This window comes from Calliphora vicina, chromosome 3 (assembly GCF_958450345.1).
Source record: "Calliphora vicina chromosome 3, idCalVici1.1, whole genome shotgun sequence".
Lineage (NCBI taxonomy): Eukaryota > Metazoa > Arthropoda > Insecta > Diptera > Calliphoridae > Calliphora > Calliphora vicina.
In genome coordinates this window covers 123,692,395-123,717,366 of record NC_088782.1, presented here as the reverse complement: position 1 = coordinate 123,717,366, position 24,972 = coordinate 123,692,395, and the positions used below count along the sequence as shown (strand labels likewise).

At 26.0% G+C, this 24,972-nt stretch overlaps 4 protein-coding genes across 13 annotated transcripts in view; 3 read left to right on the top strand and 1 right to left on the bottom strand.

Annotated features, from left to right (window-relative positions):
• Positions 1–4,373, top strand: part of nuf (rab11 family-interacting protein nuf) — a 140,028-nt gene extending 135,655 nt beyond the window's left edge. For 6 of the 10 annotated variants that reach the window (XM_065502773.1, XM_065502776.1, XM_065502778.1 and 3 more), the window contains 2 exons: positions 3,200–3,238; positions 3,523–4,373. In XM_065502773.1, the coding sequence (XP_065358845.1) occupies positions 3,200–3,238; positions 3,523–3,651 (168 nt within the window). In that variant the 3' untranslated portion in view covers positions 3,652–4,373. The remainder of the gene's footprint in view (positions 1–3,199; positions 3,239–3,522) is intronic. The other 4 variants (XM_065502775.1, XM_065502777.1, XM_065502772.1 and 1 more) reach the window with 1 other exon arrangement.
• A 5,247-nt stretch (positions 4,374–9,620) lies between these two features.
• On the top strand, positions 9,621–12,223 carry LOC135954475 (uncharacterized). Its single transcript, XM_065504653.1, has 2 exons — positions 9,621–9,665; positions 11,409–12,223. Exons 1-2 carry the CDS (start codon positions 9,638–9,640, stop codon positions 12,134–12,136), a joined length of 756 nt encoding a protein of 251 aa, XP_065360725.1. The 5' UTR covers positions 9,621–9,637; the 3' UTR covers positions 12,137–12,223.
• A 3,374-nt stretch (positions 12,224–15,597) lies between these two features.
• Positions 15,598–16,372, bottom strand: LOC135954477 (uncharacterized). The gene is made up of 3 exons (XM_065504656.1): positions 16,332–16,372; positions 15,811–16,269; positions 15,598–15,745 (listed from the first exon to the last, which is right to left on the bottom strand). The coding sequence occupies exons 1-3, from the start codon at positions 16,351–16,353 to the stop codon at positions 15,675–15,677; spliced, it is 552 nt and encodes a 183-aa protein (XP_065360728.1). The 5' UTR covers positions 16,354–16,372; the 3' UTR covers positions 15,598–15,674.
• Positions 16,373–17,050: 678 nt separating this feature from the next.
• On the top strand, positions 17,051–17,856 carry LOC135954613 (uncharacterized). The gene is made up of 3 exons (XM_065504807.1): positions 17,051–17,087; positions 17,148–17,612; positions 17,679–17,856. The coding sequence occupies exons 1-3, from the start codon at positions 17,066–17,068 to the stop codon at positions 17,747–17,749; spliced, it is 558 nt and encodes a 185-aa protein (XP_065360879.1). The 5' UTR covers positions 17,051–17,065; the 3' UTR covers positions 17,750–17,856.
• The last annotated feature ends 7,116 nt before the right edge of the window (positions 17,857–24,972 follow it).

The following is a 24,972-nucleotide window of genomic DNA, read 5'->3' as shown; positions in this document are numbered from 1 at the left end:
TTTTTTTTTAAAAATTGAATTTTTTTTTTTTGTAAAAAAATTTTTTTTTCTAAAACATTTAATTTTTAAGGTTTTAACACTTTTTAAAAGCTTTTAAAGAATTTTAGAAATTTTTGTAATTTTTTTTTTTTTGGAAAAAAATTTTTTTTTCTAAAACATTTAATTTTGAAATTTTTAAGTTTTTAACACTTTAGTAAAAAATTATAAAATTTTTATAGTAAAATTTTATATTTTCGCTTTTATATCAAGTTTAGTAAAAATTTAAATTCCAATATTTAATGAAAGCTCTTTTTAGAAATAGAAATATGTATTATAAAGCTCCAATATAAGCTTTTATTTAACATATTAATTCAAAAGTTAAATAAAAGATCTTTTTAAAAATGTATTTTTAAAGTTTTTTTTTTATATGAAAAAAACTCTTTTGTATTAATGTTTGTATAAAAAACTTGTTAATGAAATTTTTTTTATGCATTAAAAAGCTACTTCCTATACAGGCTTTTATTAAAAATTGTAATTCAAATATAAATATGTATTTACTAAAAGCTCTTTTTAATAATGTTTAAATTAAGCCTTTTTATTTTTGTTTTTATAGAAAAAAGCTCTTTTAAAATGTTTGTATAAAAGCTTTTTAAAGAAATCGCTTTAGAAAATGTTTAAAATATCTTTTTGAAAAAGCTTTTAAATATAGCCTTTTGCATACTTCTTTAAAAAAAAGCTTTTTAAATAACTTTTATTAGAAACTTGTTAAAAGCTTTTATAGGAAAATTAAAAAAAAATGTTTTTTAAAAGCTCTTTTTTAAAGTTTGTAATAAAAATATTTTTTAAAAAAAAGCTTTTTTAAAATTTTTAAAAAAAAAAATTTTTAAACAAAGTTTTATATAGCTTTTGATTGACCTTTAATAAAAAACGTTTTAAAAGAAAGCTTTTCATTGACCTTTTTTGGATGATTTTTTTATAGCATTGAAAAAACTATTAAAATAATTTTTATTAGAAACTTGTTAAAAGCTTTTATAGAAAAATTAAAAAAAAGTTTTTTAAAAGCTCTTTTTTAAGTTTTGCAATACAAATACATTTTTAAAATTTTTATATAAAAAAAATTTTTAAAGAAAGCTTTAAAGCATTTTAATGAAATTTTTATGATGAGTTTTTTTATAGCGTTTGAAAAAACTTTTAAAATAATTTTTATTAGAAACTTGTCAAAAGCTTTTATAGAAAAATTCAAAAAAGTTTTTTAAAAGATCTTTTCTAAAATTTGTAATAAAAATCCTTGTTTTAAAAGCTTTTTAAGCTAATTTAAACAAAATTATAAAAAAAGCTCTTCTAAAGGTTTTTATATAAAAAGCTATTTTTAAAAAAAAAAATGGTAAAAATCATTTATTTTTTTTTAAAGCTATTTAAGATTTTTATCAAGAAAAATCTATTTAAAGTCTTGTGTAAAGCTTTTCTAAAATTGGAAAGCAGTAGCTTTTATAGATTTTATATTTTAGTTAGTTTTATATTAAAATTAATTATTAGGAAGCTGTTTCTAAAGAAAGCTGATTTAAAATTGTTTATGAAAGTTCCATCAAAGCTTTTGGAAGACATTTTTTTAAAAGCTTTTTTTAATTTTTAAGTTGTGTAAATGAAGCTTTAAATTTTAATAAAACATATTACGGAGATTTTTTTAAAGCTTTTAAAGAATTTTAGAAACTTTTTTAAAAAAATTAAAATTTTTTTTTTTGTAAAAAAAAAAAATTCTAAAACATTTAATTTTGAAATTTTTAAGTTTTTAACACTTTAGCTAAATATTATAAGAATTTTTAGTAAAATTTTATATTTTTTTTTTATATCAAATTTATATATAAAACATATTACGATGATTTTTAAAAGCTTTTAAAGAATTTTAGACATTATTTTAAAAAAATTTTAATTTTTTTTTGTTAATTTTTTTTTTTTAAACATTTAATTATGAAATTTTTAAGTTTTTAACTTTAGTTAAAAATTATAAGAATATTTAGTAAAATTTTATATTTTCTTTTTTATATCAAATTTATATAAAAAGCCTTTTAAAACATATTACGATGATTTTTTTAAAAGCTTTTAAAGAATTTTAGAAATTTTTTTAAAAAAATTAAAATTTTTTTTGTAAAAAAATTTTTTTTTCAAATACATTTAATTTTGAAATTTAAAGAATTTTAGAAATTTTTTTAAAAAAATTAAAATTTTTTTTGTACAAAAAATCTTAAATTTTAGTTAAAAATTAAAAAATTTTGAAAATTTTTTTATTTTCTTTTTTATATCAACTTTATATAGAAAGCTTAAAAATAGGTTCCTAAAGAAAAAATCCAAAGTAAATTCTTTAGGAACCTAGTATTTGTGAATAAAAGCTTTTACAAAATATAAAATTTTACAAATTTTTTTTAATTTTTAACTCAAATGTTAAAAATTAAGCTTTCTTTTACAAAAAGAAATTTTAAATTTTTTTAAAAAAAATTCAAAAATTCTTTAAAAGCTTTTAAAAAAATCATAGGCAAGAATTTAGACAAGATTTTTCAATTTCTTAATGAAAAGCTTTCAGTTTACAACTTTTTCAATTCATATTTCTTATTGGGTAAACCGATAGACTAGAAGATAGTGTGCTGGGCTATCAATGTGAGTGCTGCGGGTTCGATTCCCGCAAAAAAGAAAAATAATCAAAAGCTTCGCAAGTTTATTATTGTTAGAATAAAAAGTTATGACATCCATTTTTTTAAGGAATGCTTTTTAGGGATTTAATCATATTAAAATGTTTAATTCATCAGAAGTTTTTAAAACATTTTTTTAATAAAAGCTTTTTTAATTGTATGTTCCATTGCCATTTCTATGCTTTCATTGCTTTGTAGAGAAAACAGCTTAACATTACTCATCTTCATTTTTAGCTTTGCATTGCTTTATTTTGCTTATTCTCATTCTGCTTGTTTTGCTAGCTTTTTTATTTATTAAAAGCTCTATTTATGCTTACTTTTATCCATACTCATTTTCTTATATTGTTTGGTATTTTTAATTTAGATTTTTAAAAGCACTTTTAAAAATTTTAGTTAGGCCTGTTTTGTGTTTACTGAGAAAATTCACTGTGATTTCTATTTTTTGTTGTGTGTTTTCCATACAATTCCCATTAAAATGTGTATTATTTATGTTTTATTTTATTTTTTTTTTCTTTCCAAAACAAAATTTATTACAGGATTCTGTGGATTCAACCACATTAGCATCCTTAAGTCAGGTAATAAAAATAAACAATAATTTTTATTGTTAAATGGTTTTTTGGGGTTTTTTTTTAAGAAAAGGCTCATTTTCAAACATTTTCATTTTCACATTATCAAAAAAACATAACTTACTCACAACTCATTACCAAGAAACACTAATAAATATTTTGGGTTTATTAAAAAAAAGGTTAAAGTTTAAAATAAAAAAAGGTGGAAGTTTTTAGTTGATAAAATTTATGTTTGTTTTTTTTAAATTTTTTTAAATTAATTTTTTAATTTTTTTTATTTTTTCATTAAATAGTTACAACAAGCCTTCCAGGAGAAAGAGGAAGAAAACACCCGCCTTAAACATTATATCGATACAATATTATTAAATATTGTGGAAAAATGTCCTCAATTATTGGAAGTTAAAGCCATAAATAATAAATAATAAAACTAAACAAATTCAAATTTAATTAAGGCCAACACAACAGATTATTATTTTGTTTCTAAATTAAGCATTAATAATAAAAAGATTTACAAAACCATTTAAAAAATTTAATAATTAAGAAACTTAATAAAAGCTCGTTTAATTTAAACCAAGTTTAACGAAACTAAGAGTTTAATTTCTCTTAGTTATTTGTTGCTTTAAGTTAAACGGCCTTTAATCATTTATATTTAATAAAAGATTTTAAAATTTTAGTTATTTCCTTTCCCATTTAAAGAATTTATTTAAATTTAATTACCATTAGCCTAAATTATTTATTGTTAAACAAAAAGAAATTTCTCAGAGAAAATTCCAAAATTATTTCCCCCAAATGACTTTAGCTTTTTTATTGAAAATCAATTGTATTCAAAACTAAATAAAAAAAACAACTCCTTGTTAAATTAGTAAATAAATTATTAGTGTATAAAGCAAATTAATTTTTTTTTTATTTAGACTTTTAGTTTTAAGTTTATTTTTTCATTTGTTCTTTCTTTATTTCTATTTTATAATTAAATAAAAAAAAAACTGTAAAATATAAACAAAACAAATTTTTAAACTAATATTTAGTGTTACATCCTTATTATTAACTATATATATATAAATATTATTAAATCAAACTATAAAGTATATTATTATTCTTATTATTAATAAATATGTATAATTTTTTAATAAAATCAAAAACGAAATTATTTTACTTTTATTATTTTCTTTAAATATTCTTAGTTTTTTAAAACTATTTCAGTTATTCTAAAGCTTTCGTGCAGCTCTAATTCAAATTCTTGATTAGTTCTAGTTCTATAGAATTTTCAATTGCAGCTTTTAGGCGCTATTTAAATTACAGTGGTCTCTTAAATAAAATATATTAAAATATCTTGGAAATCTCTTGTCCGTATGGAAATTTGGTGGCCATTTTCGAATTCAGCAGGTGCAATTCGTTTGAATAGCAATTTCCAGCTCTCTACGACCAGGCATTTAGGAGATAAATGCAAAAAACTAAATTTCATAGAAAAATTGGAATTGTTTACTTTAGTTTGGCACTTTTAGAGGGCATTCATATTTAAAGCATACTTTAGGGAGGTAAATTAAAGTAAATAAAACACATGCAGAGTGGTTCAATAAAAGTCTGATAGTTGCTCAGCTATTGGCAGCATAATTGAAAGATTCCTTACAAAACTTCTGACAAAGTCAGTCTGAAGATCGGCCAGCACTGTTTGAAAATAGAAATAACCAACAGTAGAATCAATAAATTAAATTATTAATTCAAATATGAAATATTAAATAAGTTTTTTAACATTAAATTCGAAATATATCTTTTTAAACATAGCTAAGGATAAAAGTTTTATATTTATTAAAAAGAAGACTTCAAAATCGTTCAACTAAAAAAAAAATCATGTCAAATGCTTATTTAATTTTCGAGTTATAAGGTTTAGAACAAACGTTTGACCAGGTCACAAAATTCATGTTTCTTGTGCAAAATTTTAATATCAAATTTTTGTTCATAGTTTCCAGGATTTTACAGCTATGATTACCATATTTGGTTTATTTATAGAAAAAGATATGGTCGTTTAAATGCCATGATTAAAATTTAAAAAGACTTCCAACCTTAGATTTTATAAGCGTTTAAAACAAAAACGCCCATATTTCTCCAAGTGGGCGTGGCTATGGACAATAAAATTGTCAATCATATGAAAGACCACTTCCAAATCTATAAGATGGCAAAAACTAGAATCCGGTAGCTGTCTTAGTTTTCGAGTTATAACGTGTGGAAGAAAATTTGTTACGCGACATTTACCTTCTGCATGATTATGTTCTCCTAGTAGTTGGCAAAAATTTGAATTTTTGAAAAATCATTTTTGGCGGCTTAATTTTATATTTAGAAAATTGCTTATATCTCTAACAGATTACGGCCAATCTATATGAAATTTTAAATGGCTGTAGAAAAAGATACAAGCAACTTGGTTGGTAGGAAAATTTTTGCCAAAGCTTCACAATTTCGGTTTTATAAGCGTTTGAAACTTTAAATTAAAATATCTTCATACTGGGCATGACAATAGCCTAATAATTTGTGACGCAGATGGTAGACAATTTTATACTCTTTAAATTAGTGAAGAAATTGTGCAAAATATCCACTTAGTTTTCGAGTTATAACAAATTTAATAAAAAAAATTTCACTTTCAGAAGCGTTTTTTAAGATTCAATTTGAAATAACTCTTTTTAGACATAGCTAAGGGGAAAAAGTTTTATATTTTTTCCAAAGAAGACTTCAAAATCTTTCAAGTAAAGAAAAAATCATGGAAAATACTTCTTTATTTCTTTAGTTATAAAGCTTAGAAAAAACGTTTGATTACGCCAGAAAATGGTTCTTATGCTAAATTTTAATATCAATTTTTTGTTCATAGTTTCCAGGATTTTACAGCTATGGTCACCATATTTGGCTTATTTATAAAGAAAAATATTGTCGTTTAAATGCCATGATTAAAATTTAAAAATACTTACAATCTTAGATTTTATAAGCGTTTAAACCAAAAACGCCTATATTTCTCCAAGTGGGCGTGGCTATGGACAAAAAAATTGTCCACCATATGAAAGACCACTTCCAAATCTATAAGATGGCAAAAACTAGAATCCGATAGCTGTCTTAGTTTTCGATTTATAACGTGTGGAAGAAAAGATGTTACGCGACATTTACCTTCTGCATGATTATGTTCTCCTAGTAGTTGGCAAAAATTTTAATTTTTGAAAAATCATTTTTTGGCGGCCTAATTTTATATTTAGAAAATTGCTTATATCTCTTACAGTTAACAACCTATCAATATGAAATTTGAAATAGTTGTAGAAAAAGATTCCATCAACTTGGTTGTTAGGAAAATTTTTGCCAACGCTTCACAATTTCGGTTTTATAAGCGTTTGCAACTTTAAATTGAAATATCTTTATACTGGGCATAACAATAGCCTTATAATTTGTGACGCAGATGGTAGAAAATTTTAAACTCTTTAAATCAGTGAAGAAATTGTGCAAAATATCCACTTAGTTTTCGAGTTATAACAAATTTAATAAAATATTTTCACTTTTAAAAGCGTTCTTTAAGCTTAAATTTGAAATATCTCTTTTTAAACATAGCTAGGGGGTAAAACTTTTGCATTTATTCAAAAGAAGACTTCAAAATCTTTCAACTAAAGAAAAACTCATGTCAAATGCTTATTTAATTTTCGAGTTATAAGGTTTAGAACAAACTTGTGATTACGTCACAAAATTCATGTTTCTTATGCAAAATTTTAATATCAAATTTTTGTTCATAGTTTCCAGGATTTTACAGCTATGGTCACCATATTTGGTTTATTTATAGAAAAAGCTATGGTCGTGTAAATGCTATGATTAAAATTTCAAAATACTTACATCCTTAGATTTTATAAGCGTTTAAACCAAAAACGCCCATATTTCCCCAAGTGGGCGTGGCTATGGGGAAAAAAATTGTCAATCATATGAAGGTCCACTTCGAAATCTATAAGATGGCAAAAACTAGAATCCGGTAGCTGTCTTAGTTTTCGAGTTATAACGTGTGTAAAAAAATTTGTTACGCGACATTTACCTTTTGCAAGATTATGTTCTTTTTTCTAAGCCTTATAACTGCAAAATTAAATAAGCATTTGACATGAGTTTTTCTTTAGTTGAAAGATTTTGAAGTCTTCTTTTGAATAAATATAAAACTTTTACCCCCTAGCTGTGTCTAAAATAAGATATTTCAAATTTAAGTTTAAAAAACGCTTCTGAAAGAGACATTTTTTTATTAAATTTGTTATAACTCGAAAACTATGTGGATATTTTGCACAATTTCTTCACTGATTTAAAGAGTTTAAAATTGTCTACCATCTGCGTCACAAATTATTATGCTATTGTCATGCCCAGTATAAAGATATTTTAATTTAAAGTTTCAAACGCTTATAAAACCGAAATTGTGAAGCGTTGACACAAATTTTCCTACCAACCAAGTTGCTTGTATCTTTTTATACAACCATTTAAAATTTCATATTGATAGGTTCTTATCTGTAAGAGATATAAGCTATTTTCTAAATATAAAATTATGCCTCTAAAAATGATTTTTCAAAAATTCAAATTTTTGCCAACTACTAGGAGAACATAATCATGCAGAAGGTAAATGTCGCGTAACAAATTTTCTTCCACACGTTATAACTCCAAAACTAAGACAGCTATCGGATTCTAGTTTTTGCCATCTTATAGATTTGGAAGTGGTCTTTCATATGATTGAAAATTTTTTTGTCCATAGCCACGCCCACTTGGAGAAATGTGGGCGTTTTTGGTTTAAACGCTTATAAAATCTAAGCGTGTAAGCCTTTTTAAATTTTAATCATGGCATTTAAACGACAATATTTTTCTTTATAAATAAGCCAAATATGGTGACCATAGCTATAAAATCCTGGAAACTATGAACAAAAATTTAATATTAAAATTTTGCACAAGAAACATGAATTTTGTGACGTAGTCAAACGTTTGTTCTAAACCTTATAACTACAAAATTAAAGAAGATTTTGACATGATTTTTTCTTTAGGTGATCGATTTTGAAGTCTTCTTTTGAATAAATATAAAACTTTTACCCTTAGCTATATTTAAAAAGATATATTTCGAATTTAATGCTAAAAAAATTGTTTAATATTTCATATTCGAATTAGTAATTTAATTTATTGCTTCTACTGTTGGTTATTTCTATTTTCAAACAGTGCTGGCCGATCTTCAGACTGACTTTGTCAGAAGTTTTGTAAGGAATCTTTCAATTATGCTGCCAATAGCTGAGCAACTATCAGACGTTTATTGAACCACTCTGCATGTGTTTTATTTACTTTAATTTACCTCCCTAAAGTATGCTTTAAATATTAATGCCCTCTAAAAGTGCCAAACTAAAGTAAACAACAATTCCAATTTTTCTATGAATTTTAGTTTTTTATATTTATCTCCGAAATTCCTGGCCGTAGAGAGCTGGAAAATCTTATCCACACGAATTGCAACTGCTGAATCCGAAAATGGCCACCAAATTTCCATACGGACAAGAGATTTCCAAGATATTTTAATATATTTTATTTAAGAGACCACTGTAATTTAAATAGCGCCTAAAAGCTGCAATTGAAAATTCTGCTATGAAAAATTGCAAATCTAAAGCTGTCTTTTAATTTTTTTATAAAATTCTAATTAATTTCCATTAAATTTTTAGATTTTTCTTTAAAATTGTAATTTTTTGTTGAATTTTTTTTTGATTTTTCTTTTAATTTTTTGGTTAAAATTTCTGCTAAAACAAAAATTTGCGTTAACAAAAGGACAATCGTGGTGACTTTTGGAAAGGAATTTTTTTATTTAATAAATTTATTGTGTAAATATTTAAATAAACTTTAATATTAATTAAAATATGTATTTTTATAATAAAAACAATTATTGTAAATGCCTTAAACTAGCCTTTTAAATTTGTATAAACAAGAATTTGATTTCACAGAAACTAAAGCATATTTTAGGGAGCATTTAAATTATATATAAACAAAGACTTTAATATTAAACCTAAAAATAACACTAATTAACAAACAGGCAAGAATTTCCTTAATAAAAAAAACAAAAACTAAAAATAACTAAACGAAACTTATATAATATAATTGTTTAAGCAGAAATGCTAATAAATTTATGTAATAAAGAACAAATAAAACAAGAAATTTATAAATAATGTTGTTGAAAGTTAATGGGAAATGTAAAAGATTTACAGTGAATTTTTAACAGATGTCAAATGGATGGGGGAAGGAAGTTTATTTAAGGCAATTTGTTATAATTTATTAGCTGCATTGCTTTTAAAATTAAAAAGATTTTTAAACAAAAAAAACAGTATAAAAACTTTAAAGCTCTGCAGTTTAATGATACAGTAAGTTTTCTGAGCTCTGAGACGCAATAACAAAATGAAGTCCATGCTGATATTTGCAACAGGTAAGAAAAGTTTTGAAAATATTAAAGGGAGGACTTTTACATAGTCTTTGGTACTAGAGAGCAGAAATAGAAAGTTTTGGAATTTAAACAAAGCAGCTGTCACAAATATAAGAATAAAACTAAAAATTTGTTGATATTTTTAAAAGTTTGAAAAAAGTAGTAGATTATTAAAATCGTAAAAATGCAGCAAAATGTTTAAAAATTTTAGAAAATTAATATTTATAAGGATATAAGTAAAAAAAATCATATTTTTTTAAATAAAATTACAGTTTTTAAAATAGTAGTAGATTTTAAAAAGTTAAAATTTAAAGTAATGTTGATATTTTTGAGAAATATAAGAATAGAAAAGAATAAAAACGAAAAAATGTCTGATATTTTGAAAACTTTGAAAAAAGTAGTAGATTTTAAAAACGTAGTAAATGTGGCAAAATGTTAAGAATTTTGAGAAAATGTTTATTTTTAAGTAAATAAAGATACAAAATAATATATTTTGGATAAAATTAAATTTTTTTAAAAAAGTAGTAGATTTAAAAAATAGTAGTAAATGTAGAAATATAATAAGAATTTTGAGAAAATATATATTTTTAAGTATATAAACATAGAACATAATACATTTTTGTTACAATAATTTTTTTTAAAAAGTAGTAGATTTAAAAAATTGTAGTAAATGTAGCAAAATGTTAAGAATTTTAGGAAAAATTATATTTTTAAGGAAATAAGGATATAAAATAATATATTTTTGATAAAATTAATTTTTTTAAAAAAGTAGTAGATTTAAAAAATAGTAGTGAATGTAGCAAAATGTTAGGAATTTTGAGAAAATTTATATTTTTAAGGAAATAAAGATATAAAATAATATATTTTTGATAAAATTATTTTTTTTAAAAAAGTAGTAGATTTAAAAAATAGTAGTAAATATAGCAAAATGTTAAGAATTTTAGGAAAATTTTTATTTTTAAGGAAATGAAGATATAAAATACTATAATTTGGATAAAATAATTTTTTTTAAAAAAGTAGTAGATTTAAAAAAGTAGTAAATTTAGCAAAATGTTAAGAATTTTAAGAAAAATTTATATTTTTAAGATAATAAGGTTAAAAATAATATATTTTGGTTAAAATAATTTTTTTTTTAAATGTAGTAGATTTCAAAAAAAGTAGTAAATTTAGCAAAATGTTAAGAATTTTAGGAAAATTTATATTTTTAAGGAAATAAAGATATAAAAAATATATTTTAGACAAAAGAAATTTTTTTTAAAAAAGTAGTAGATTTAAAAAATAGTAGTAAATAAGCAATATGTTAAGAATTTTAGGAAAATTTTTATTTTTAATGAAATAAAAAAGTAAAATAATATATTTTGGATAAAATAATTTGTTTTAAAAAAGTAGTAGATTTAAAAAAAGTAGTATTTGCCGCAAAGTGTTAAGAATTTTAAGAATATTTATTTTATTTTGAAACGTAAATGAATAAATTAACAGAAATTACTAGATATTTTAAATATTATTATAAATTTTAAAAAAGTAGTAGTTTAAAAAAAAGTAGTAAATACCCTTAGATATTAAATAATCTTGTTAAAATTAATATTTTTTGCAAAATATGAAAGAAAAGAAAATTTTAATGAAAAAAAATTTAGGTTTCTAAAAAAGTAGTAGAAAAAAAATTTACAAAATTGCGAGAATTAGCCCCCCCCCCTGCTGTTCGCTAGATACTTTTCGATTTTCTAATTTCTTTCTATTCCATTTTAGTTTTACTGGTTTGCCAGGCTGCCAATGTGCCAACAGAGGTCATTCATAAAGTTACAGTGCCCGTGCCCAGCAATGTTTTATCACCACCACCTCTGCCCTCTTCTGTAAAACCTCAGGACATTGAAATTCCCGCCATTGTTCAAGAAGTTACCAAAAATCATAAGCCCGTTACCGATAAAACCGAAGAAGAGGTTTTGACCACAGTACAACCTGAAACCAAAACCATAATGCCTCTCATGGACATAGAAATCACCACCCTAAGTGATCCTTTAATGGCTGATGAAACACAACGTAAAACTAGAGCTATGCCCTTTAGTGACAATGAGAAACAACACCAGCAACCCCAATTAAGCACCGATATCAATGTCATCAAAGAGTTATTGGACCAAAGAAAAAAAATGCCAGCTTCTAATCGTGCCATGAGATCTGTGGTAATGACAGAAAACTCTATGGCTGCCACTACTAAGGAAATGTCTACACAAAATCCTGTTATTAAATCAATTGAATCTGACATGGCCGCCACCATTGACCCCTGTGACTTGTTGTGCACTAAATTTGAATTTGAGCCCATTTGCGCCACCAATGGCCTGTGTCTGCATGAGTTCCCCAATCAGTGCATTTTGGAGACTTTTAATTGTAAACATAAGAGCGGCAAATTTACAGCCACCAAAGATGACAGATGTCAAATGCACTGGCTGACCAAGTGTGAGGAGAGTGAGCTGATTTGAGGGCAAATAAATTGAATATTTTTTTTGGAATAAAAAAAATTAATAAAAAAAAATACAAGAAAAATAAGATAAAAACTGAAATATAAATTTAATTTTTTAATAATATTCAAATTTCGCTCCGTTCCAGTTTCATTTCGTTCCGTTAAATTCCCATTTCGTTCCGTTTCAATCCCATTTAGTTTCGTTCCATACCCATTTCATTCCGTTCAACTCCCATTTCGTTCTGTTTCAGTCCCATTTCGTTCCGTTCAGGTATATTCTGGATCGTTACACACAGCGTTGTAGATATAGTCATTTCCATCTCTTCGTCTGTATGTTGAAATCACCTTTCCGTATCCCACAAATAACTTTCATACATGATTCATACATCAATATATCCGCTATAGTCCCGCTTAAGGTGCTATTTAAATTCAGGAAAATCGGCCCACAAATGGCTGAGATATAAGCAAAAAACCAAGACTACCTCGATTTTTTAATTATTTTCTATAACTGGATTACTAAGTCATTAATATAGACAATATGGATATCTAATGATAGGTATTTCAAAGACCTTTCTAACGACATATATAATGTCATACTAATTAGGACCGTCTATGGGTCAAAATCGGGAAAAATATTTTTTAACCCGAATTTTTTCAGGAAAAAAAAATTTTTTTTAACATAAAATTTTTTCAATCTTTAAGTAACTTTTCTAAAGGGTAAATAAGATTCGTCACATACGAATATAGCACTCTTCCCTATTCTCATTTAAAATCCTTCAAAAAATAATTATAAATTACTGATTTCCTTAGCTGCCCCAAACTAACTGAGAGTCTCTATATGAAAAACAACATAAGTGTGGTTTGCCATAATTATATGCCATACAATTTTATGACTTATGTTATGCAGAAGAAACTAGTATTAAATTGTATTAAAAATTTGTCTGGAAAAAGTGTTCATCGTCACCATTAAAAGAACTTAACGATCGTTTGAACGACCAAAAAGCAAACTACTACTTTTTTTCCTTTATTAATGTTCAATAAAAGTGTTGTTGCTTAATATTCATAACAATATTTTACATACTTTAGTTAAACAATTGTCGTATCACTGCAAATAATAATAAAAAAAAAAAAACCCAAAATGTGATAAAAACCTCACATGTTGTAAGTTGTAGTTAACTGATAATTACAGGGGAAAGAAAATTTTTAATTGAAAAAAGTGAGGAAAGTAAAAAAATTACTAACAAAATGAAAGAGGCATTATTAATTACAGTAAAAAGGAAAATGCTAAAGAAAATTTCCAAGAAATTAAGTAATTTTTGGTTTAGAAGGACCAAAATCATGTTTAGGTCCTTCGGTCTTCACTTTGCATTTAAAGGAATGACAGCCAAAATGGCCATATTAAGTTTTGGTCCTTCGAACCTTCAAAGGTTATATTTTTTAATATTTCTTCTTTTTTTTTAGCAATTTAAATGTTTATTTAAACAGTGTTAAAAATTTTGAGAAATTTTTATGAAAATTTCCAAATTTATTTTTGGTCCTTCGAATCTTTAAAGGTTACATTTTTGAACATTTCTTTGAAATATAACTTCTTTTTACCAATTAAATGTTTATTGCCAACTACAATATAAATTTTTAGCATTTAAAGAAATGTATAGCCCAAAATGGCGATATTAAGTTTTGGTCCTTCGAACCTTTAAAGGTTACATTTTTGAATATTTCTTCTTTTTTTAGCAATTTAACTGTTTATTTAAACAGTGTTAAAAATTTTGAGAAAATTTTATTAAAACTTCCAAATTAATTTTTGGTCCTTCGAATCTTTAAAGGTTACATTTTTGAACATTTCTTTGAAATATAACTTCTTTTTACCAATTAAATGTTTATTGCCAACTACAATATAAATTTTTAGCATTTAAAGAAATGTATAGCTCAAAATGGCCATATTAAGTTTTGGTCCTTCGAACCTTCAAAGGTTATATTTTTGAATATTTCTTTTTTTTTAGCAATTTAAATGTTTATTTAAACAGTGTTAAAAATTCTGAGACAATTTTATTAAAACTTCCAAATTAATTTTTGGTCCTTCGAACCTTTAAATTTAATATTTTTGAATATTTCTTTGAAATATAACTTCTTTTTTAACAATTTAAATGTTTATTGCCAACTAAAATATAAATTTTTAGCATTTAAAGAAATTTATAGCCAAAATGGTCATATTAAGTTTTGGTCCTTCAAACCTATAAACGTTATATTTTTGAATATTTCTTCTTTTTCTAGCAATTTAAATGTTTATTTAAACTGTGTTAAAAATAATAATTATTTAAAATAATTTATAGTTAAAATTTACAATTTAATTGTTGGTCCTTCGAACATTTAAAGGTTACATTTTTTAATATTTCTTTGAAATATAACTTCTTTTTTACCAAATTAAATGTACAACTACAATATGAATTTTTAGCATTTATAGAAATTTATAGCCCAAAATGGCCATATTAAGTTTTGGTCCTTCGAACCTTTAAAAGTTATGTTTATGAATATTTCTTCTTTTTTTTTAGCAATTTAAATTTTTATTTAAACTGTGTTAAAAATCATAATGATTATAAGAAAATTTTATTAAAATTTCCAAATTTATTTTTGGTCCTTCGACCCTTTTGAGGTTACATTTCTGTATATTTCTTTGAAATATATCTTATTTTTTACCAATTTAAATGTTTATTGCCAACTAAAATATAATTGTTTAGCATTTATAGAAATTTATAGACCAAAATGGCTATATTAAGTTTTGGTCCTTCGAACCTTTAAAGGTTATATGTTTGAATATTTCTTTGAAATATTTTTTTAGCAATTTAAATATTTATTTAAACTGTGTTAAAAACCATAATTATTTGAAGTAATTTATAGTGAAAATATCCAAATAATTTTTGGTCCTTCGAACCATTAAACGTTATATTTTTGGAATATTTCATCTTTTTTTTTACCAATTTTAATGTTTATTTAAACTGTGTTGAAAATAATAATTATTTGATGTAATTTATTGTTAAAATTTCCATTTTAATTGTTGGTCCTTCGAACCTTAAAACTATTTTTTTTTTAATATTTCTTTGAAATATTAAATTTTTTATCAAATTTAAAAGCCTATTTGAAATTTAGTTGCAGTTTTCTTTAGTATTTAAAGGAATTTTTATATTAATTTTAGGTCCTTCGATTATTTTAAAACAAAATTTGAAAACGAAAATAAATTTTTTTCAAATTTTGTATTTGAATGTTGGAAGGACTATAATGCAATTTCAAATAGACGTTTAAATTTAAAAAAAATTAATATTTGAAGATTCGAAGGACCAAAGGAAATTTTCACTAAAAATTTCTTCAAATAATTGTGATTTTTATTTAACACAGTTTAAATAAACATTAAGTTGCCATTAAAATTAAAGTATTTTCTATAAAATTCATTATAAATTCTTTAACAATTTAATAAAAAAAAATGAATTATGTGGTTTATAAAAGCTTTTATTGAATTTGATCAATTTCCAAAACCATTTTTATATTTTTCGCCATTTTCTTCTTTACATATCCCCTGGATAACATTTCGGTAAACTGATTTCCATGCAATTAAACTCATCCACCACTTGGAAAACTAAAGAAAGACATATAAATTTTATTTCATTAAAAATTCTATTAAATTTTTAGTTTTAAACTTACTTTTTTGTGTATTCAAACAATTATAGGCACTCAATTCACATTGGCTCTCAAACTCTCTGTAGCAGCGTCCATTATAACCGCAAACGGTTACATCTAACGGATTGCAGATGAAATTACATTTATTGTTTCCTTCCCCAGCTTTTAATTGCTTGAGTTGCCAAGTACTTTGATTTTTGAGAGAGCGCTGCATACGTTTTAGGTTGGCAACGTGTTGTGCGACTACAATGGGTATGTGTTGAGAAACTTGAGTGACAACTTGTTGCACTTGTGCAGGGATTTCAACAGTTATTTGGGAGGGTTGTTGTACGATTTCATGTCCCTTATGACCAGATACATCTCCATGATTATGAACGGCATGTTCATCAACTTGTATGCCAATATGCCCATGATTATGATGATCCAGTTTATGGCCCTCCTTGATTTCCTGACCAGCAATTGCTTGCAAAAGGCACAAAGTTGCTGAAATATAAGAAATATTAAAGAAATTTGTTTTAGTTTTTTGGAATTTTGAGCTTTCTTACCAAAAACTACTAAAAATTTCATGTTGATGAAGACTTGACAGTGGAAAGACTACTGCTCGATACTAAAATGTCATTGACTTTTATACATTTAAGCAAAAAGAATGGCTGTCAGATGTGTCAATTATTGTCAACCATAAATTCTCATAGTTTATTGGGAATTTAAGCAATTATTGCCCAATAACACAGAATTGAAGTTAGACTAAATTTAGAATCTGGCAAACATGTCGTCAGAAAAGGTAATTTCAAATTAGTTCAAACAAAAATCTGTATTCAAACAAACTTGTAATGAAAATTGTAATAAAAAAATCTTTAAATGTTGAAATAAGTGATTTTTAATTTCTTTTTATTCCAGAATTAATTATAAGTTTGTTTGTTCAGTTTTTAAATTCTGACGCAAACTTTTTTTATGACATTTTTGTCTGGTTCTAAATTTAGTTAGCTCGTAAATTTCTTACATTCCAAACACATGTTTCTGCATTATTAAAGAATTTAATTTTTAAATACTTTATTTTTAAACTGATCGCAGCCAAATTCACATAAAATTAGCATAAAATTATTTGCAACTGGTTGCTGGGGAAATTTTAACATAAAATTGCATAATCCTTATTAAACTCAGAGAATTTATGGGTCATACTCCAATTAAAACTCAAATATGCTTTGGAACCTAAATGTATAAAAGTCAATGACATTTTGTTAATCAGCAGTAGTCTTCTCATTGTAAAGTCTTCAACAACATGAAATTTTTAGTAGTTTTTGGTAAGAATTCTAAAGATTCCAAAAATTGAAAAAATTTCTTTAATATTTCTTAAATTTCAGCAACTTTGTGCCTTTTGCAAGCAATTGCTGGCCAGGAAATCAAGGAGGGCCATAAACTTAATGCTCATAATCATGGTCTCATTGGAGTACAAGTGGATAAACAGGATGATGCCTCAGGTCATAAGGGAGAGGAACAAATTGCTCAACAAATTTCTCGAAATCAAGATGCTGGTGAAATAACTGTTGAAATCCCCTCCAAAGTTCAACAAATTGTCACCCAAGTCTCTCAACACATACCCATTGTGGTAGGACAACACATTGCCAACCTAAAACGTATGCAGCGCTCTCCCAAAAATCTAAGTGATTGGCAACTCCAGCAATTAAAGGCTGGGGAAAGACCCCACTCATGTGATTTCATATGCAATCAGGTAGATGTAGCCATATGTGGTTATAATGGACGCTGCTATCAGGAATTTGAAAGCCAATGTGAATTGAATACTTATAATTGTATGAATTCACAGAAAAGTAAGTTTAAAACAAAAACATAATAGAATTTTTTTATGTAATGAAATTTATTTTCTTTGCCAAAAGTTTTCGAAATTGTGGATAAGTTCAACTGTCAAGACATCAGCTTCCCGAAATGTTATCGTGGTGATATGTAGATGAACAAACAAGGATTTTGGTAATCAAATGTAATTAAGAAATCTTTAAAAAATACTTAATAAAATTTAATAAAAAAATCTTTAATTTCAAAAACTTAAAATAGAAATTGTATCATTTTAAAATAAAAACCGGTCTCTAATTTATTATTTAACCAATTTCTTCCCTTCTTGTAATAATTTCATTCTTTATTGTTTATTAGGCTAAACATTATTTTAGGTCCTTCGAAATTTGAAAATTATATTTTCCAAAAATCTCTTGGAAATGTGAGTAAATATAATAATAATAATAATAATAATTTAATTATTTATTTCTTATAAGGAATAAAATCTAAACTATCTAAAAAGGAATTAGCTGAAAATGTTAAAATTATTTTAGGTCCTTCGAAATTTGAAAATTATATTTTCAAAAAATCTCTTGGAAATATGAGTAAAACTTACATTCTTGTAATAATTTAATTATTTATTGTTTATAAAGAATAAAATCTAAACAATCTAAAAGGGAATTAAAAATTATTTTAGGTCCTTTGAAATTTCAAAATTATAATTTCCAACAATTTCTTTTTATTTTTTATAAAAAATTAAATCTAAACTATTTAAAAAAAAAATATGGCAAAAATTTTAAAATTATTTTGGGTCCTTCGAAATTTGAAAATTTAATTTCCAAAAATCTGTTGGAAACGTAAGTAAAACTTCAATTCATGTAATAATTCCACTTTTTATTATTTATAGAGTACACAAATTTCAGTTTTTAAGATAATTAGTCAACAATTCGCCAAAATTATTTTAGGTCCTTCGAACTTGTAAATCGAAATTTTCCAAAAATTACTAGGAAACGTAAGTTTTAGCAAATTTATAAGCCTATAGCTAATTTTTTTTTACAGTATTTCTAATATATTTAACACAAATTAGCAACTTATTCGATAAATAATAAAAAATATTACCCATTACTCAATACAAAACTTTTCAACTGGCCACTATATCTCATTATAGTAAAAAATTCTAAGAAAATATCAATATTTAAAATTTTATTTACCTAAACTCATCTTAATTTCTGTAAAGAAAGTTTCGATTGTCATTAATAACTTATAATTACCCGGTAAACCCATTTAATAACTACAAAACATGATTCTCTACCCATATTAAATTCCCTTTACTTTCTTCCCTACTTCCTGATGCGATAAACACAAGGAATACAGCAGGCTACCGATCACATTTTGTAAAAATGAGAATACACACACTTATATAAAGACAGCTACACGCCTACATGACCATCGTTGCCGCTACAGCCAACTTAAACTAAATTCTATTTTCGTAGGCGGCAATCAACAATATGTATCGAAACGTCAAACTTCAATGTCAGCTTGTTACAATGTTACTGTCCTTTTCATTGCAATTAAGTAGCTGACTACAGGGAGACAATTGCTGCAAACCGCGTTTGTAGTTGAGTAGCCTGCTGTAGTCTATGTGTTTAAAGCTTAACCCCCATTTTCTCAGTCCCTGATTATCGTTTTTTATTTATCTATCAAATGCCTTCGTTTGTTTATTTATCTATCAAATGCCTTAATTCTCCTCTAATACCCTTAAATAAATGCAAAACTCAACTGGCCACTCTATCTCAATTAAACTCCATCTATTTTCTTCTTTATTACTTTAGTTTAATAAAATTTAAAGAATTTACAAATCATTCTCCCTACAAAAGCTTCTTAATCCCATAATCCCCTCTATTACCCTTTATACCACACAAAACTCTACAACAGGCCACTCTAAAATCAAAAAATAATCTCCCTCTACTCTCCTCTCACATGAGTTCATTCAACTATAAAAATTTGTACAATTAACATCGTTAAACTAAAGAAAAAATTTTAACAATTAGAAAACAATATTTAAAAGTGTTAAATTTAATAAAAAAATTATAAATAAATATAGTCAAATATGTGTTTAATAAGATGATAATAAAATAAAAACATAAATCTTTAAGAATTCCTGAAATTTTAAGTGTAAAAGAAAGTGTCTCATCAAAAAGAATCTCCATCTTAATTAATTGACGAAGTGTTGTTGTTAGTGTTTTTTCTTCATGCATTTTGCATTGATTACATTTGTTTGTTGTTGTTGTAACAAAAATGCAACAAGCCAGGCAGGGCGAATCTATAGATTCGCCTTGAAGCCAAGGCAAGTGTTTTTGTTGTGACAAAAAGCAAAACAAAAAAATGTGGCTGGATAAAAAAAGGAGAAAGAGTGTCTTTATAAATAAAAGCAGAGCAAAACAAATGTGTGAAAGTGTGTGTTGTTGTTATTGCTTAAATGTGGGTGGCGGTGAGTGGGGTTTGTTTACATGTGGCCAATTCATTGCCATATTGCTGTAAATAAAAGGAATAAATGGCCAGACTATTGAAATTAAAAGGTAAGTCTTGAGAATTAAGTGAATTTATTATAATTTTAATGATTTTTAATGAATAAAATAATAATATTAATTAATAAGTAAATAAATAACATGTTTAATGTTCAATTTTATAAATATTTACAAAATTTGTGTCTAAAAATTAATAATTTTAAAAACAGAAAAAAAAATTGGTTAATCATATTTTTAACAATGATAAATAACAACTTTTATAAAGAGTTTAGAATATAATTAAAAGAATATTTAGTGAATTTTAATTAGTAGGATCTAAAATAAAGCTTAAAGGTATATAAATTGCTTAAATGTTTACTTTGATGGTTCTCTAGAGCAAGTTAAAAATTTCCCAAATATTTCCAACATTTATTTCGTTTCACACAGCTAAACGAAATGTTAGCTTGTCATGGAAAATATAATTTTTCCTCTAAGAATTCATAAAAAACTATGACCATAATTCTTTATTAATACCTATTCTATTCTAATAATTTTTCTTGTCTTTACACATTTCCATTTAATCCTTACTACAACATATCGCAAATCTTTCACTCAATTAAAAAAATTAGCATTTTCTGTAATTCAAATAAATAACAACATATCACCATTTATATTTGTCTTAGTTTTTGTTGTAACTATTTATCAAATCCCAAGAAAATAGTGTTAATTACATTTCCGTTTGAGTTTAAACGGCTTTAGCTGGCTTTTCTAATGCTGTTTCTATTGGTTTTTGCACGCCCCTTCTAAAAGCCTTGGCTGGCCACAATAATAATCAAGCATTTAAACACATATTCTTACTTGGCCAAACTAATTAATTATTTTTAATGTCTTCCTCCCATTTAAACAACATAAGTAAGAGGATGGTGAATTTTAAGGTCTACTTGTACGTGTTGGACACATAAATATAAATAAATTAGTCAATATACGTACAATGTATGTTTACACTTTACTCACACAAGAGGAGTTATATAAAATTTGTCAAACATTTTTTTAGATTTGTCAAGAGATTTGTGCGTGACCAAAGGTGTTAAAGAAATGCTTAAAAACCTAACAGGTTTATAAAACCATTTCCAAAAAGGTCAGAATGTATTTGTAAAAACCAAGTGAAAACAGAAACTATTATCCAATGTGTGACTATTTTGAAAAAAATTTTTTGTTTGAGTTTTTTTTCAAGCTTCCGCTCTAGGTTTCTCTATGCTTCCCACCTCAGACTCATCTTTTTTCATGACATATTATTTCGAATTGTCATTATTACGAATTGTTTTTTATTTGTTATATTTTGAATCATTTTAGTTGTAATTTTGCTTATTTCCTTGCAAAGTTCTCCTTTTGCTGCTGTCTCAATCTGCTTTACGTTTCTAATTTACCTTTTGGCTTTTAATTAAAATATATTTCTAATTTAACATGTCAACTGTAAGACGGCAAGAAATTCAACTAATTAGAACATTCGTTTTGTCAATTGGCATGACATTTTCTAGTTAAAATCTTGTTAAATTTGTTTCTTCAATTAAAATTGTGAAATAAGGAAATGTTGTCAATTAACAAAAAGACACAATGTCATAAAGAAGAGTTCATGTAATGTAAAAGGAAATATGCAATACAAAGTTGAAGTAAACTACAAAGAATGAAATCGATTTGAGCTTTAAGCGAGGGACTCTATAAAGTTTAATTTCAGCTTTAATTCTTGTTGAAATTTGGTTTCAATCCTAGTTCAATTTTGGCCTCAATCATAGGCATTTATAGAGTTCAATTTTACACTCAATCGTAGGTCTTTATAAAGTTCAATTTTACACTCAATTGTAGGTCTCTATAAAGTTCAATTTTACACTCAATCGTTGGTCTCTATAAAGTTCAATTTTACACTCAATATTAGGTCTCTATAAAGTTCAATTTTACACTCAATCGTAGGTCTCTATATAGTTCAATTTTACACTCAATCGTAGGTCTCTATAAAGTTCAATTTTACACTCAATTGTAGGTCTATATATAGTTCAATTTTACACTCAATCGTAGGTCTCTATAAAGTTCAATTTTTCACTCAATTGTAGGTCTCTATATAGTTCAATTTTACACTCAATTGTAGGTCTCTATATAGTTCAATTTTACACTCAATTGTAGGTCTCTATAAAGTTCAATTTTACACTTAATTGTAGGTCTCTATAAAGTTCAATTTTACACTCAATCGCAGGTCTCTATAAAGTTCAATTTTACACTCAATCGTAGGTCTCTATAAAGTTCAATTTCTCACTCAATCGTAGGTCTCTATAAAGTTCAATTTTACACTCAATCGTAGGTCTCTATAAAGTTCAATTTTACACTCAATCGTAGGTCTCTATAAAGTTCAATTTTACACTCAATCGTAGGTCTCTATAAAGTTCAATTTTACACTCAATCGTAGGTCTCTATAAAGTTCAATTTCTCACTCAATCGTAGGTCTCTATAAAGTTCAATTTTACACTCACTCGTAGGTCTCTATAAAGTTAAATTTTACACTCAATTGTAAGTCTCTATAAAGTTCAATTTTACACTCAATATTAGGTCTCTATATAGTTCAATTTTACACTCAATTGTAGGTCTCTATAAAGTTCAATTTTACACTCACTCGTAGGTCTCTATAAAGTTCAATTTTACACTCAATCGTAGGTCTCTATAAAGTTCAATTTTACACTCACTCGTAGGTCTCTATAAAGTTAAATTATACACTCAATTGTAAGTCTCTATAAAGTTCAATTTTACACTCAATATTAGGTCTCTATATAGTTCAATTTTACACTCAATTGTAGGTCTCTATAAAGTTCAATTTTACACTCAATCGTAGGTCTCTATAAAGTTCAATTTTACACTCAATCGTAGGTCTCTATAAAGTTCAATTTTACACTCAATCGTAGGTCTCTATAAAGTTCAATTTCACACTCAATCTTAGGTATTTCTAAACCTCAATTTTAGCTTCAATCATAGCTCTTATTTATTTATTCCTTTGCTATAGTATTTTCCACTTAATTTGTGGAAATTTTGAGTCCTGTTTCTTCCTTTTCTTGCTTGTTTTTGTGTCATTTCAATCAAAATCCTCTAGCAAAAGACATCTAATTAACATTTTAAATGAACTCATTTGCTTCTAAATGTTTCGTGAAGCCATTCTCATGAATTTTAAAACTCAAAGAGACTCAAAAATAATGGAGTCTAGCGCTGGGCTAATAACACTTTTAACATGTTAATTAGCAGCTTGGCCAGCCGAACAGTTGTGGCTGTAGTCATGTATGAATAATGTAATCAATGGACAAGCACGTAAAGGATTCCATACCAACATACCAACCATGTCATCATTGAAATTGTCTTTTTAATGCTTGATTTCGATAATGGAATAAAATCGAACTTAATTGTTTAATATTAAATTGTAATAAATATCATAAACAGCTACACTGAGACCTGCTTAAACGCCATAGACATCAACCGTTAAATAAAACTTAAAAACTGCGTTAAAACCCAGAGTCTGAAGTGTAATCTTGATAGCTGTTAGCAAACAGCCAATAACAAACACTTCCTTTTTGCTAAACTTTCGCTTAAATTTAAATGAAATGAATTGTTATGTTCAGGTATGAGAAATGAAATGAAACCATTCAGTCTTCTTTAGTTTTTTTTTCAGCTTCCTCTTTGTCTTCTGCGTCTTTATGTTTAGAAAATACATGTAAAAGGTAAGATAGTTTGATTCTATGGCTGTGTAATTTAGCAGCAATTTCTCAAAGACCATAATTGCATAATTTTAAACTTGTTGGCAACTTAATTGCGTAAAATGTTGTTTTAAATGTAATCGGAGCTTTAACTGCCAATCAACGTTAGGCTGAGGCAAAAGAAGGCTTTAACATTCTTTCGGTTAGAGGAAACATTGCCATGCAGTCAGTGTCTTAAACAATGCAATTCCTTGGTTTTACCTTCACAAGGTTTTTTTTTTCGTTTTTTGTTGTGTTGTGTCCCCTGTGATTGTTTAAGAAAACTGGTCTAATCTTTTGTAGTGATTTTTAGTTGTTTAACGACACAAGTGCAGTCTTTGATATGATGATGTGAAAGCCCCCCCGCCTGAAGGCTGCAAAAGGCGTTGTCTTGTGCACAAATTGTTGCCAGTGCAGAAGATAAAAGAAAAGAGAGGTTGGGTTTGCCAAGAACAGATTAATAGTTTTAGCTTTTCTTCAGTTTTAATTTTCAATTCTGTTGTAGGTCTTTGTAAGGTTGAATTTGGCGGTTTCTGGTGTCTGCTTAATACTGTGTCTTGAAATGGAATTTTGGTTTCGGACGATGGTTTTTTCCAGCTATTTAAGGCAGCCAACTTGATGGATTCTTCAATACAGAGACTTTGCTTGATAGTTAGGTCGTTTATTAAGTATATAGACCAGGGAGCGGGTTCTGTTGCTTGTTGAATACTGTGTCTTCGATTGTATGTTTGGTTCGGGACGAGGGACTTTGGTTGAGAGTTAGGTCGTCGGTTCAGTAAATGGACTACGTAGCGGGTTCTTAGTAGAGTTTCTTAGGTCGACTTTTAAACTTTTCCAAGTTTTTAAGGGAGCCACCTTGTTGGATTCTTCAATACAGGGAATTTGTTCGAGAGTTAGGTCGCTGGTTAAGTAAATGGACTACGGAGCGGCTGCTGTTGCCTGTTGAATACTGTGTCTTCGGTTGGAAGTGTGGTTTCGAAGGAGAATCCCTGATGGATACTTCAATACAGAGACTTTAGTTGAGAGTTAGGTCGTTGGTTCAGTAAGTGGACTGCGGATGGAAGTTTGGTTTCGGACGATTGATTTTCCAAGCTATTTAATTCAGCCACCTTGCTGTATTCTTCAAT

Excerpts from the sequence above, each read along its gene's own strand:
- LOC135954613 (XM_065504807.1), top strand. The coding sequence starts at position 17,066 with ATGAAATTTTTAGTAGTTTTTG. Across the intron at positions 17,088-17,147 it reads GAAATTTTTAGTAGTTTTTG|CAACTTTGTGCCTTTTGCAA; the intron begins GTAAGAATTCTA and ends CTTAAATTTCAG. Across the intron at positions 17,613-17,678 it reads TTGTATGAATTCACAGAAAA|TTTTCGAAATTGTGGATAAG; the intron begins GTAAGTTTAAAA and ends CTTTGCCAAAAG.
- LOC135954475 (XM_065504653.1), top strand. The coding sequence starts at position 9,638 with ATGAAGTCCATGCTGATATTTGCAACAG. Across the intron at positions 9,666-11,408 it reads CATGCTGATATTTGCAACAG|TTTTACTGGTTTGCCAGGCT; the intron begins GTAAGAAAAGTT and ends ATTCCATTTTAG.
- LOC135954477 (XM_065504656.1), bottom strand. The coding sequence starts at position 16,353 with ATGAAATTTTTAGTAGTTTTTG. Across the intron at positions 16,270-16,331 it reads GAAATTTTTAGTAGTTTTTG|CAACTTTGTGCCTTTTGCAA; the intron begins GTAAGAAAGCTC and ends CTTATATTTCAG. Across the intron at positions 15,746-15,810 it reads TTGTTTGAATACACAAAAAA|TTTTCCAAGTGGTGGATGAG; the intron begins GTAAGTTTAAAA and ends GTCTTTCTTTAG.